At 42.0% G+C, this 13,934-nt stretch overlaps 1 protein-coding gene across 1 annotated transcript in view; it reads left to right on the forward strand.

Moving 5' to 3' along the window:
- The window catches only part of Htt (huntingtin), a 140,664-nt gene that overhangs the window by 103,903 nt on the left and 22,827 nt on the right, over positions 1–13,934 (forward strand). Inside the window, exons 43-51 of the mRNA XM_059275738.1 lie at positions 1,356–1,535; positions 1,652–1,828; positions 2,077–2,153; positions 3,614–3,752; positions 4,574–4,696; positions 8,670–8,883; positions 9,838–9,983; positions 11,209–11,386; positions 12,361–12,456. Of these exons, the coding sequence (XP_059131721.1) occupies positions 1,356–1,535; positions 1,652–1,828; positions 2,077–2,153; positions 3,614–3,752; positions 4,574–4,696; positions 8,670–8,883; positions 9,838–9,983; positions 11,209–11,386; positions 12,361–12,456 (1,330 nt within the window). The remainder of the gene's footprint in view (positions 1–1,355; positions 1,536–1,651; positions 1,829–2,076; positions 2,154–3,613; positions 3,753–4,573; positions 4,697–8,669; positions 8,884–9,837; positions 9,984–11,208; positions 11,387–12,360; positions 12,457–13,934) is intronic.

Here is a 13,934-nt window from a genome sequence, read left to right on the forward strand (position 1 = left end):
AAAAAGAATCACTTTTGTGCAATATTTAACTTAAAAATTAGCATCACCTGTTTGATTTATGAAAGCAAGTCTTCTATAATCATATTGGTTTAAAATAAATTACAATTTCATTTTAATCTGGATTTGATTTTTTTTTTTTTTAACAAACTTGGTATCACATATACATTGCTATCATAGAGCAGAATGGTTTTTAGAAGTCTGAACCAGGCAGGCGGTAGTGGCACACGCCATTAATCCCAGTACTCAGGAGGCAGAGGCAGGTTTATCTCTGTGAGTTCAAGGCCAGCCTAATCTACAAAGCTGGTTCAGGATAGCAGAGCTGTTACACAAAGAAATCCTGTCTCAAAAAACAAACAGATGAACAAACAAAAAAGTCTGAACCAGAGGAAAAAACATACTTGAGCCAGCTGTGAGTAGAGGCAGTCTTATGGTATTGACATTTTACTAATGTTCACTGTGTTTTTGAGCCAGTGCACTGTACAGAACAGGCTACATGTTCATAATCCTCCCACCTCAACCTCCTGAGTGTTAGGATTGTAGGCGTGTGCCATGATGCACACCTTAATATTCACTTTTTACTTGACATTCCCAATATTGAAAAAGATTTTATATTTTGTTCCACTTTTGAGAAATAATATGATATAATGGTGTTTTTCACAAAAGTATAAGAATAATTTCATAAGTTAATACTATCAAATAGTTCCAAATGGAAAATATTATCATTAACCGGATGTCAATTGATCAATTGATCAAGTTTGACTTTTGTCTAGGATTGTGAATTAAGATGGAAACGCTACATGTGTTTTTTTTAACTGTGGGTATCATTTATTTATTTATTTATTTTAAATTTCAAGTGAAATTTCTCCCATGTACTAGGGAGATCTAGTTCTTGATTCAGGAATTCTGTGAGCTCTGTGGCAGTTAGTGGCTATTTTCTCCACTAACCATTAGAGATAGAGTAGGTGTAGAGCAGCCCATGCTAGGCTGGCCTGCAGCCTGATAGCAAGCTCAGTTACTACAACATGGGGCTTCCTTTGTTCCCATGCATGCAAGGTCCAGGCCAGACTGGCCACCTTGCCCCTGTGGGCAGCCACCTGTTGACTTGTTCATTCTGATGTGGAGCCATTTGCTAGTGTCTCTGGGAGCTGGACATTGATTGCCACTGAAGCTTGGCTTCCTGTGGTCTCTACCACATGAGATCACAGGTGCAAGGCCCTGTTTCCTTCCTCTCTCTCCTTTACTTGTACTTAGACACTGTCTTTACTAAAGCAAAGTTTTTATTTGGAATTTATTTTTTCTTACTCTTTTAGCCTCCTTGTCTACTTGAAGTAAATCTTTTATTATATCTTTTCTAGTGTCAGAATCTCCATGACTCAGAACACTTAACGTGGCTCATTGTGAATCACATTCAAGATCTGATCAGCCTTTCCCATGAGCCTCCAGTACAAGACTTTATTAGTGCCATTCATCGTAATTCTGCGGCTAGTGGCCTTTTCATCCAGGCAATTCAGTCTCGTTGTGAAAATCTTTCAACTGTAAGTCTTTAGCCTGCCAGTTTGCTTTCTCTGCCTTAAAAAATGGAGTACTGGAATTTTGTCAGCAGCAATTACCAGTCTGAGAAAAATAAATTCTTGTTCCTTCTCAACATTAGCCAACCACTCTGAAGAAAACACTTCAGTGCTTGGAAGGCATCCATCTCAGCCAGTCTGGTGCTGTGCTCACGCTATATGTGGACAGGCTCCTGGGCACTCCCTTCCGTGCGCTGGCTCGCATGGTCGACACTCTGGCATGTCGCCGGGTAGAAATGCTTTTGGCTGCAAATTTACAGGTACTGAAAGATGGTGATTTATATAAAAACTTAGCAAGTCAATCAAAACATTTAGTCTATGGACCTATGGACCTAGTCTTAATTGTTCACTGATAGGAACATGTATTCATGTTTGTTATTTGTGTGTTTGACCAGCTGCTTCTAATCTGCTCTTACCAGATAGATACACTGTGCATGCCAGTTTATCCTTTTAAAGTGGGTGTGAGGTTATATGTCACAAAATCCCTAATGTGTTCTTGTCTGTGTAGAGCAGCATGGCCCAGTTGCCAGTGGAGGAACTGAACAGAATCCAGGAGCACCTCCAGAATAGTGGGCTTGCACAAAGGTGAGGCTGCAGTAGGGGGTACTGACGTTTGGGCAGCCAGGGTATAAAGACTTAGGTATGTACAGGAACAAATAGACAGGCAAAGGAATTAATGTTCTATGTAGGTTAGTTCACTGTAGCAGTATTACAATAGAAAAGGCTTTCTAGCTGGGCGATGGTGTCACACACCTTCATCCCAGCACTCAGGAGGCAGTGCCAGGCGGATCTCTGAGTTCGAGGCCAGCCTAGTCTACAGAGCGAGATCCAGGAGAAGCACCAAAACTACAGAGAAACCTTGTCTCGAAAAACCAAGAGAGAGAGAGAGACAGAGAGAAAAGGCTTTCTAAATGTCAAACAAGAGTCTCATGCTAGTGGACACGAAGAAGTGGCCATCAAACTCCTGAACCTTATGGCTGTTGACGGGATAGAAGTGTGTTTGTTGTCTCTGTTCCTGGACCCTTGATGAATGAGAATAAACACAGAACCTAATAACTAGGTTAGAAGGATTCAATCTGAGAGCACTACCTGGCTCTTGGCATGTGCACATTATATTTATGTCTTGTTAAGTGCCATCTCTTTATAGCTATTCATTTACTTAATTGTTTGAAAGTCTTTAGAAGCCTTTATTAGAAACATTTCTACCTGTAGTGTGAGCATAGTTCCTTGACGACAAGATAAATTAAGAAAAGCTTTTATCTCTTCTCTTCCACTGCAGATCAGGGTGGGAGCACACATGCATGTACCTCAGAAAGGGTGATTCTATCATAATTTTAGTCTTCAGAGGGTTTTTATGGTGGTGTTTCTTAATGGGACAGAGTATAGTCTGGATGGTTTTTCAGTCTTCAGAGCCACATGATGTCATTTGACATATGAAGTATCATGTTGGCTTCAGATGGTAAGAGAGCAAATTGTCATTGTGTTTGACTATAGACACAGACATACACCAAGATGAGGAAGATTATAACAATAATACTTTGGACCAGATGGAATGATTCTTTTGTGAAATGACATTCCTAATGGAATAAATTGTGTCATTATGGAGAATTAAATAGTTTGTTCACTTGGATCTTAGAAGAATTTATCTGTTTTGCATATATTACAAATACATTGCTAGGGATATATAGGTCAGTGGAAGAGCACTTGTCTAGCATGCACAAACCCCTAAGTTCAATCTCCAATACTGTCAAGAAAAGAAAGAATAGAATAACTTTGTTAGCTGTTACATAGTACATTGCCTAATGGAGTGTTGAGCATAAATGAAATCTAGAAAATATCAACGAGGTATAAATTATGGTAATTTGAACTAGGGCCTAAGGGTGCATCATGACTTTAGAATGTTGAAGGGAAAGTTCACAACATGCTGTATCTTGTTTTAAGAAGCTGCTTCTGTTCATTGGTGTTACATATTTCTAGGACCCATCTTTGCAAAATTGAGATTTCAAACTAAAGCGCAAACTGCTCTGGTTTCATTTGTGTTTCAGACACCAAAGGCTCTATTCCCTGCTGGACAGGTTCCGACTCTCTACCGTGCAGGACTCACTTAGCCCCTTGCCCCCAGTCACTTCCCACCCACTGGATGGGGATGGGCACACATCTCTGGAAACAGTGAGTCCAGACAAAGTAAGTGTCCTGTATCTAAGTGTGATGGCCAGGGACCATGTGGAGACAAGACAGGCTCTGTCTCGAATGAGGGTATGGGTAGGTGTCAGTACACACAGGGCCCCTGACCCTCAGCTCAGGTCATTAGCAACTCTGCTTGGGGATTCGAGTGGAATATGGAGGCCTTGAGGTCCTGATGAGAATAGGAGTGATGATGTGTAACTCTGGTGGAGGAGTGTGGAGTCAGGGGCAGGTGGCTAGTTGGCAAGTCAAGAGGAGTTGGTTGTGGCCCAGGGTCTATGACTGCAGATACTGTCCAGCACATGCTGACAAACGTGGCCTGACTCCCTCCCACTGAACCTTCTGCCTCCTATGAAGTGTTGTACCTACTGCCACCAGGTATCACGTGTTGTCACCTTTACCATTCATACTGAGATTAGAGACTGTTAGGGCCTTGGGGAAGAGGAGATTCGATTTTAGAAACCTGCAGCTCATGGAAGAAAGCATACATTTGCCCCAGGCTTGCTCTGGCTGCTGAGGAAGATGAGGGAGGTGTACACTTCAGTAGAGTGTAGATGGTGCAGTATCTAAGGGACGGATAAGGAAAGGCTGCTAACCCTCAGAACTTTGCTGAGTTTGCGAGGACTGCTGGAAGTTACACAGGTGGAAAAGAAGAGGGCATTCAGGCACAGAACAGCAGAGAGAAGACTTGTGAGCTGCAAGCCCAGGGTGTGTCTGATATCTGTACAGCCAGCCAGGGTCCCAATGCTATAGTCACAGCCCAGAGGAGCAGCCAAAGTGCCTACCCAGTCACATTCCCTTTTTCTTTTTCTTCTTTCCAGGACTGGTACCTCCAGCTTGTAAGATCCCAGTGTTGGACCAAATCAGATTCTGCGCTGCTGGAAGGTGCAGAGTTGGTGAATCGCATCCCTGCTGAAGACATGAATGACTTCATGATGAGCTCGGTAGGGCAACAGTGGGCGGCCAGGGAATCGCCAGCTCTGCTTGTCTTTCTGAATTTTACTTGTGCCTTAGTTAGGGTTTCTATTGCTGCAGTGACAGACCGTGACCAAAAAGCAAGTTGGGAAGGAAGGGTTTATTTGGCTTACACTTCCACATTGTAGTCCATATTGAAGGAAGTCAAGACAGGAACTCAAACAGAGCAGGAACCTGGAGGCAGAAGCTGATGCAGAGGCCATAGAGGGGTGTTGCTTCCTGGCTTGTTCCTCATGGCTTGCTCAGCCTGCTTTCTTATACAACCCAAAACTCCAGCCCAGGGATGGCACCACCCTCAATGGGCTGGGCCCACCCCATCAATCACCAATTAAGAAAATGCCCGCCGGGTGGTGGTGGCGCACGCCTTTAATCCCAGCACTTGGGAGGCAGAGCCAGGTGGATCTCTGTGAGTTCGAGGCCAGCCTGGACTACCAAGTGAGTTCCAGGAAAGGCGCAAAGCTACACAGAGAAACCCTGTCTCGAAAAAAACAAAAAAAAACAAAAAAAAAGAAAGAAAAAAGAAAAGAAAATGCCCATCTGGATGAGCTTACCATTTTCAGGCATTTCCATACCCATCTCATTTTAGAACTGAGCTACATAAGTCTGAAGAAAAAAATTATTTGGCATACAGATTGTTTAAAAATAATCCAATCTGATGAGATTCTAACAAGACTGATTGCAGGCAGTGGGGGGTTGGGGGGCGGGAGACAAAACACAAGCAAGAATGAAAGAAGTAAAGTAACCTTCCTATACATTCCGGACTTAAAAAGATAATGATGGTCATTAGGAACTTTATGACGATAAAGTCAACAACCTACATGGAATGAAATACACCAACTACCAATAATGTTTCTTCAAGAAAAAAAATCATCTGAATTGGCTTATCTAGTAAATTATTTGAATGTGCTGTTAAAAAAAAAAAAAAAACTTTCTATAAATAAAACTACCCCTTGATAAATTCTAAAAAAAAAAAAAATTCTACTAGCTCTAGCATTAGAGGGGATAGAGAGATGGCTCAGCAGTTAAGAATATATAGTGCTCTTATAGAGGATCCAAGTTCAAGTTGCAGCACCCACATCAGGTGGCTTACAACTGCTGTAACTCCAGCTCCAGAGGATCTTACACCGCTGGCCTCCACCAGTCCCTGTACTCACACGTACATTTGCTACACACAATTAAAAATAATAAAAATAGCCTGGCACACCTTTAATTCCAGCACTTGGGAGGCAGAGCCAGGCAGATCTCTGAGTTCGTGGCCAGCCTGGGCTACAGAGTGCATTCCAGGACAGCAAGGACTAAACAGAGAAACCCTGTCTTGAAAAACAAAAAAAAACAAAAAAAAAGAAAGAAAAAAGAAAAGAAAATGCCCATCTGGATGAGCTTACCATTTTCAGGCATTTCCATACCCATCTCATTTTAGAACTGAGCTACATAAGTCTGAAGAAAAAAATTATTTGGCATACAGATTGTTTAAAAATAATCCAATCTGATGAGATTCTAACAAGACTGATTGCAGGCAGTGGGGGGTTGGGGGGCGGGAGACAAAACACAAGCAAGAATGAAAGAAGTAAAGTAACCTTCCTATACATTCCGGACTTAAAAAGATAATGATGGTCATTAGGAACTTTATGACGATAAAGTCAACAACCTACATGGAATGAAATACACCAACTACCAATAATGTTTCTTCAAGAAAAAAAATCATCTGAATTGGCTTATCTAGTAAATTATTTGAATGTGCTGTTAAAAAAAAAAAAAAAACTTTCTATAAATAAAACTACCCCTTGATAAATTCTAAAAAAAAAAAAAATTCTACTAGCTCTAGCATTAGAGGGGATAGAGAGATGGCTCAGCAGTTAAGAATATATAGTGCTCTTATAGAGGATCCAAGTTCAAGTTGCAGCACCCACATCAGGTGGCTTACAACTGCTGTAACTCCAGCTCCAGAGGATCTTACACCGCTGGCCTCCACCAGTCCCTGTACTCACACGTACATTTGCTACACACAATTAAAAATAATAAAAATAGCCTGGCACACCTTTAATTCCAGCACTTGGGAGGCAGAGCCAGGCAGATCTCTGAGTTCGTGGCCAGCCTGGGCTACAGAGTGCATTCCAGGACAGCAAGGACTAAACAGAGAAACCCTGTCTTGAAAAACCAATAAATAAATAAATAAATAAATAAATAAATACATACATACATACATACATACATACATAAATAGTGAATAAGTAAATAAATAAATAAATAAATAAATAAATAAATAAATAAATAAATAAGCAGCTTCATGGGATCAGGGGGGAAAAAAAAGAAAGAAAGAAAAGAAAATGCCCTATAGGCCTGCCCACAATCCAGTCTTATGGAAGCCATTTTCTTAATTGAGGTTCTCTCCTCTCAGATGACTTTAGCTTATGTCAAGTTGACATAAAACTATCCAGGACAATTTGTCTCATCTTTTGTGTGATTAATGTATGGCAGCATATGGGAGACTTGAGTCTAGCAAGGACAGCATAGGCAAAGCACATGGGAGGCTCTAACAAAAAAATGGCACGTGAAGCTATACTCCAGGACAGCCAGCCCATGGGATGTGAATAGGATGCTATTTCAACCACATTGGAATCCTAAAGAGGAAAGTTGTTTTAACTCCATCTTTCATGCACTTAAAGAAAATATGTGGCCATAGGCTATAGTCAGTCCGTCATCACTCATTTCATGACTGCAAGAAAGTGTATCATGTGTTCATTGTATTCTGGAAATTGATCTTTAATAGCCCCTTTGTCTTAGTTATGGTTTCTATTGCTGTGAAGAGACACCATTACCATGGCAACTCTTATACAGGACCAGTGGGTTAGATTTTCCAAGTTGCTAAGTGGGCTATTAACAACTGAAAGTTCTAGCTTATGATCATAGGAATGTTTGATTTGGGAGTAGTAATGATGAAATACAGGTTTTTAATATTAAAGCTTGATGTTCTACTTGAAAAATTGTCCTCCCCCTAATTCCTTGAATGACTAAAAGGTTGACAAAACATAATAAAAACTATCATATGAGGCCTGGCATGGTGGCATATGCCCTTAATTCCAACACTTGGGAGGCAGAGCTAGGAGGATCTCAGTCTGTGGGCCTGTTGGTCTACATCCTGGCCAGCCAGGGCTATACAGTGAGACCCTATCTCCAAATAAATAAATGAATAAATAAAATTTAAAAGTTTTGTCATGTGAAATGCTGATTTTCCAAGCAGATAATTGTCATGAATAAGACCCCCTTCCCTTGTTCCAGATGATGTGATGCCTTCTTAGGCTTCAGCAATGCTTGGCACATTAGCCTTGGTGCACAGTTTATAGCAATTAAAATTTATCATTCTAGAATTATTTCAGAGAAATATAAGATCATAAAAATAAAAATACTACTTTAAAATTCAAGTATGACAAAGAGACTAGAAGTATTTACTGAACATATGTTAAATGGAATTGTTGATATATTTATTTTTAATGTATATAATGTAGGATATACTTTTTTAAATAGAGAATTCAACTTAGTTTTATCTCTTTTCTTTTATCTATTTATATTCTAACTAAGAGCTTTTCTAGAGTGTATTTTCCTACTTTTACTACTGTAACAAATAACTTGAGGCAAGCTGCTTCATAAGGAAAAGAGAATTGTTTTGACTGATAGTTCTACAGATACAAAGTCCAAGGACTCAACTGATGATAGCCTTCTTGCTGTCAGAGTGACAGTGTGGTGCAGAGAGTCTCCCATGGCAAAAAGTAAGGAGCTTGAGTCTCGGTGTCTCTAGAATATTCTCACAAACATTCCTTACAGTACTCTAGTCTGGATTATCTCAGAAACAAATGCTTATTACATTAGCTATGTGTATTGCAGCCTGAAAGAAAGCTTACCATTTTTGCTGTTATTTGTCTGGCCTGTAATGTTCTGAACCAGGAGTTCAACCTAAGCCTTTTGGCTCCCTGCTTAAGCCTTGGCATGAGTGAGATTGCTACTGGCCAGAAGAGTCCCCTTTTTGAAGCAGCCCGTGGAGTGATTCTGGACCGGGTGACCAGTGTTGTTCAGCAGCTTCCTGCTGTCCATCAAGTCTTCCAGCCTTTCCTGCCTGCAGAGCCCACAGCCTACTGGAGCAAGTTGAATGATCTGCTTGGTAATTGAAATATGGTTCCCTTAGATGTTTATCTGTGTGTGTGTGTGTGTGTGTCTGTCTGTCTCCCTCTCTCTCTTTCTCTCTCTCTCTCTCTCTCTCTCTATTTCTGGGGTGATGGGAATGGTGGTAACAGAATGTGCAAGCCAGAGGGAGACAGGGTCTCTCACTGAACCTAGAGTTGCCATCTCTGCTAGATTCACTGACCAACAAGCCTCTGGGATCCTCCTGTCTCAGCTGAGGTTACAGGTGCACACCCCACAACTGGTTTTTACATGAGTACTGGGATTCCAAACTCAAGTCCTCATGCTGTGCAGCAAACGCTTTATCCACTGAACCACTTTCTCAGCTCAAATCATCTTAGTTTTTTAATTATTTTGTTTCGTGCGTATAGGTGTTTTATCTGCATATATGTCTGCACCACATGCATGCAGTGCCCATGGAGCCAGAAGTTGGCATCAGATCTCACGGGAATGGAGTTACAGGTGGTTGTGAGCCTCTATGTGGCAGCTGGGGATTGAATGTAGGTCCTCTGGGAGAGCAGCCCATCTCTCAACTGCTGAACTCTCTCTCTCTAATCCCAAGTTGTCATAATTTTAAAAAGTATTATGGATACAGCACAGTGCTTTGTCCCAAGCACATGTATAGTCAGGGCTATTGATCTAAAACATGGAAGGCTGACAAAAGTAACTGAGAAACTGCACCAGATCCTTAGCTCTAAACTTCTTTCTTTGTTTCTTGGCTACTCTTGGACATAGATAGTCAGGGCTCTAAGCCCTTCAGGAACACTGGCTTAGACTTAGGGCAAACCAGGTTCAGGTCGTATGCTACACATGTGGGTACATATGTGCTTTCTTGGTCTTGGCATCTTTAAATCCACATAGCCCTGTGAAGGCTTCTGGAGGGGAAGGGCCTATGCTCACAGTCAAAGTCACTTATGCCAGTCTCATGTTTCAGGCGATGCTACATCCTACCAGTCTCTGACCATACTTGCCCGTGCCCTGGCACAATACCTGGTGGTGGTCTCCAAAGTGCCTGCTCATTTGCACCTTCCCCCTGAAAAAGAGGAGGACACAGTGAAGTTCGTGGTAATGACACTTGAGGTAAGAGCAGCTCTGAAATGCTGTGTCTCTGTGAGGATAGGATATGTGAGTAGCAGGAAGATGAAAGTCCATGAAAACCAACAGGTGACTGAGTATGGTAGTGCACACCTGTTAGCCCAGCTACTTTGGAGGCAGAGGCAGGAAAATTGTGGGTTCCCGGCTTGTAAGGATGTGCCTGGGTACATAGCCAGACCCTGTTTCAATAAACCTCAGGCAGGAAGGGAATGCCTGTTATCAAAGTCTGATTCACCTGACTGTACTGAGTCTTTCACCCTCACCACGCCACCCACAGGGAACCAGGCAGGTCTGTAAGACATCCTCTTGTCCCCACACTACAATCCTAACGTGGATCCTAATTACAATCTAGGCCGTGTTGTGTTTTAAGCTGGGCAGTAACTTGGCATTTCACCCGAGGGAAATTGAACACTTGGCCCCTCACAGTATGCCTACACAAGCCCTGCACTTTTGTCACCTTGCCATGTGACTGCTGGAAAAGAGCCTCACCTGTGCCCAAGCTGTGCTGCCCATCCTGAGCAAGGGTTGACACCTTATTCTGAGAAAAGAAAGTCTCCCGAGGGTGTATGCTACAGAGGCCCCAGCTGAACCAGGCTGAGTTAGGTAGTCTTCACCTTGTCTTAGCCCCGTGGAGAAGACTGGAAAGCAAATGTATGTGTAAAGTACTGAGTCATAGCCTGAGCTGCCAGGCAGTGTCATGGTACTTGGTTTCCACAACAGCTCTACAGGGTGAACTCTCTGTTCCCATTTCACACACAGGGAAAGAAGCTCAGAGAGCTTCAGAGACTTGCTAGAAGTCACTAGTCATAAATAATACTCCCAAACTCAGCTTTGTACCTGAGATTTTTTTTAAAAATCCTGTTACAGGAGCCCTTGAGAAAAGCCTCTGACCGGAGGCTCTGTGGCTCAGGACAAGTTTCTCTAGGCACCCATGGTTCTAAAGGAAAAAGGTATCTGAGGTAGTTGGGTATTCTGACAGAGGTAAGGCTGGAACTTTGGAGCATAACTGGACCAGGACTAAATATTAAGAAAGCTAGGCATGACCACCTAGAAACCTGGGTCAGAGCCATCCTTCTGGAAGGAAGTTGGCTGATCTCTTGGCATCTCCATCTTTCCATGGTCTCCCATAGCTTTTAATGGCACTGCTTCCCTAGAGGTCCCTGAGACACAGAATACTGGGTGAGCATTCTAACACAGTGCTTTCCTTTAGGCCTTGTCATGGCATTTGATCCATGAGCAGATCCCACTGAGTCTGGACCTCCAAGCTGGCCTAGACTGCTGCTGCCTGGCACTACAGGTGCCTGGGCTCTGGGGGGTGCTGTCCTCCCCAGAGTATGTGACCCATGCCTGCTCCCTCATCCATTGTGTGCGATTCATCCTGGAAGCCAGTAAGTCCTTGTCAATGATTAACTTTCTTGTCTTCTTGAATCTAAACTGATAATCAACAATACTTGTCAGTCATTAACATTTTTCCTTCTTGTCTCCTATTTCCCAAGAACCAGTAAGGACTTGGGGTAGAACGGTTGGATTATAGGTGCTGCCTTCAGAAGGCCCCATCTGTCTACCCCAAGACCTTGACATTATACTGGAGCTTAACTGGAATTTACTTTTCTAGTTATTTGTTTAGAGTTTGAGTTCCAGTTTTTAAAAAATACTTTTTTAAGTTTTATCCCTTTGATCTTTAGTCTTAGTTGACTATTTGATGTTCTTAGTCCTAGATGATTATAAGATTAACAAGATTACATTCAATAGATGACTTCTGTTAGAGTTGAAGTGTGTGCTTGCATACTGCATTGTAATGCTAATATGTTGTAAAATAAAAGGGATTCATTCTTTTCAAGGAACAGTGTCCTCAACAAGGGTCATTAGCTAAAAATTTTTAAAAATTGGACATTATAGTTTACATGTTAGAGGATGTTTTGAAGTTTTATGTTTTCAAATTAAACATTATAGAGTGGTGTTTTGATCTTTCATTGTTTAAATTGTTTTCATCTGTGCATTTGTAGTCAACTTGGAAACAAAGATCCAGGGATTAATTTTAAAAAGCTAAGCTTCTTGGTCATAGTGATGCTTTTAGCAGTATTGAGTTGTGAATAGTCTGATAAAAACTCTCAGGGTGGAGATGGCGGACAGTGCACTTGGAAGCCTGAACGTGGAAGCACGAGTCCGTGTTTGTTCACGATCAGCCAATGCGCTGGTACCTGCTTTTAGTGCTAGCCAGTGCTTTTCGGTTTTACTGAAATTAGCTCCAAAAATGTAGCCCTCAGTTGACATAGCTGTCATCGTAAGTTTTTATAAGGCTGCACAGGTATGAAGACTTAAGTAGAAAGAAGGTTAAAGTGTACGTTCTGCTGTGATTCAGTTGCAGTCCAGCCCGGGGACCAGCTTCTCGGCCCAGAAAGCAGGTCAGATACTCCGAGGGCCATCAGAAAGGACGAAGTAGACGCAAACATGCAAAGTAAGTCTTAGGACCCGCTTTTCTGTGTTTCTCTGGATCCTTCAAATTCATTCACAAAAGAAGCGTGAAGTGGTGCTCTGGGCTCTAGGAGACCTATTTCTCTTCTGTCCTCTGGGGCTCATCCAGAGAGTTAAGGGTTCTCTGACCGTAGAGGCATACACATTCCTGTATTTTCATGCCGTTTTCCCCAACCAGCTGGTCCAGTTATCCTGCATCTTTCCCCACAGCCTAGATTTGCACCTCTTCTCTGGGAAGCCTTCCATCTTAGTCCTCAGCACTTAGCATGTGACCCTACTTTAAGGTGAAGAATATGTTTTCTTTGTGCTCCCAAAATTAGTGCTTGACCTGTTGTAAGGGACTGGCAAGTGTGTATTAAATTTGGAATAAATAACTCAAAACTCTAAGGAATTTTAAGTTAGTGTAGATATTCACATAATATATTGTAACCTTAATGACTGTTTCAGACATCTCTTTTGGTGGCATTTGGTGACTTGTATGTTTTGTGACAGGTTGTCCCTCTGTAGCCCAGGCTGACAATGAATTCATGACCTTCCTGCCTCAACCTCCTAAGTGGTAGATGCTGCCATTACTTTGAAAAATAAATAAATTTAAAAAAAAAACCCACACAAATCACCATCATTTAAAACTGTTCTAGACTTAGGCACATACATTGTCTTCCTCATTGGTTCTAGGGTAGCTGTCTTACTGTGACAGTTGTGGAAAGGCAAAGCATATTTTGACCAAGTGAATCCTTGCCTCCTAACCTCCAGGCTTCTAGAACCATTTCAGTTCCTTGACCTCAGAGGCTCAAATGGTAGGAATGCTACCTATAGCTGCAGCCCCTCTCCCACAGCTGGGAAGGCAGGTGTCATTGAATGTTTATCTTTCCTTGGGTCACCAGGAGCCTTCACCCTGCTCTGTGGCTCCAGAAATATGCCTTTGTAATCATAGGTATAGAGAAATGCCTACTCACAGCCCAGCATCGTGACATGAGCCTGTCACGATATAGCACTAAGGAGGCCAAAGTATGAGGGTCATGAATTTGAGTCCATCCTGAGCTGTATAGTGAGAGAAACCATTTTAAAAGATGGGGCTACTTACAGACAGAGCTTCTTTGTCTGTAGTCTTCCAGCTCCTGTTCCAAAATTTTAGGGTTGCATAGTGGCCCATAAGCAATGCCATTTTAGTATATGCTGAATTTTCACTTTGTTTCTGTCTTGAGCCTCTACAGTTCCTGAATTGAGTTGTGATACCTGCAAAGTGAGGAAACCTCTACCTCACAGCTTGAGTTTTTTGTTTTTGGGATTTTTTTTTTTTTTTTTTTTTTTTTTTTAGCTGAGCAGCAACTCAGGTTATTCTGTGCTTCTGTTGTAATGGTAAGATGTAGGTAAGAAAACCAGGCCATGTGAAGCTCTGGGCCAAATGCCCACCATCATGAGAGTAGGCAGCCTGGCCCAGCCAGGCTGATGTAATTTTGC

Source organism: Peromyscus eremicus, chromosome 10 (genome assembly GCF_949786415.1).
Source record: "Peromyscus eremicus chromosome 10, PerEre_H2_v1, whole genome shotgun sequence".
NCBI lineage: Eukaryota > Metazoa > Chordata > Mammalia > Rodentia > Cricetidae > Peromyscus > Peromyscus eremicus.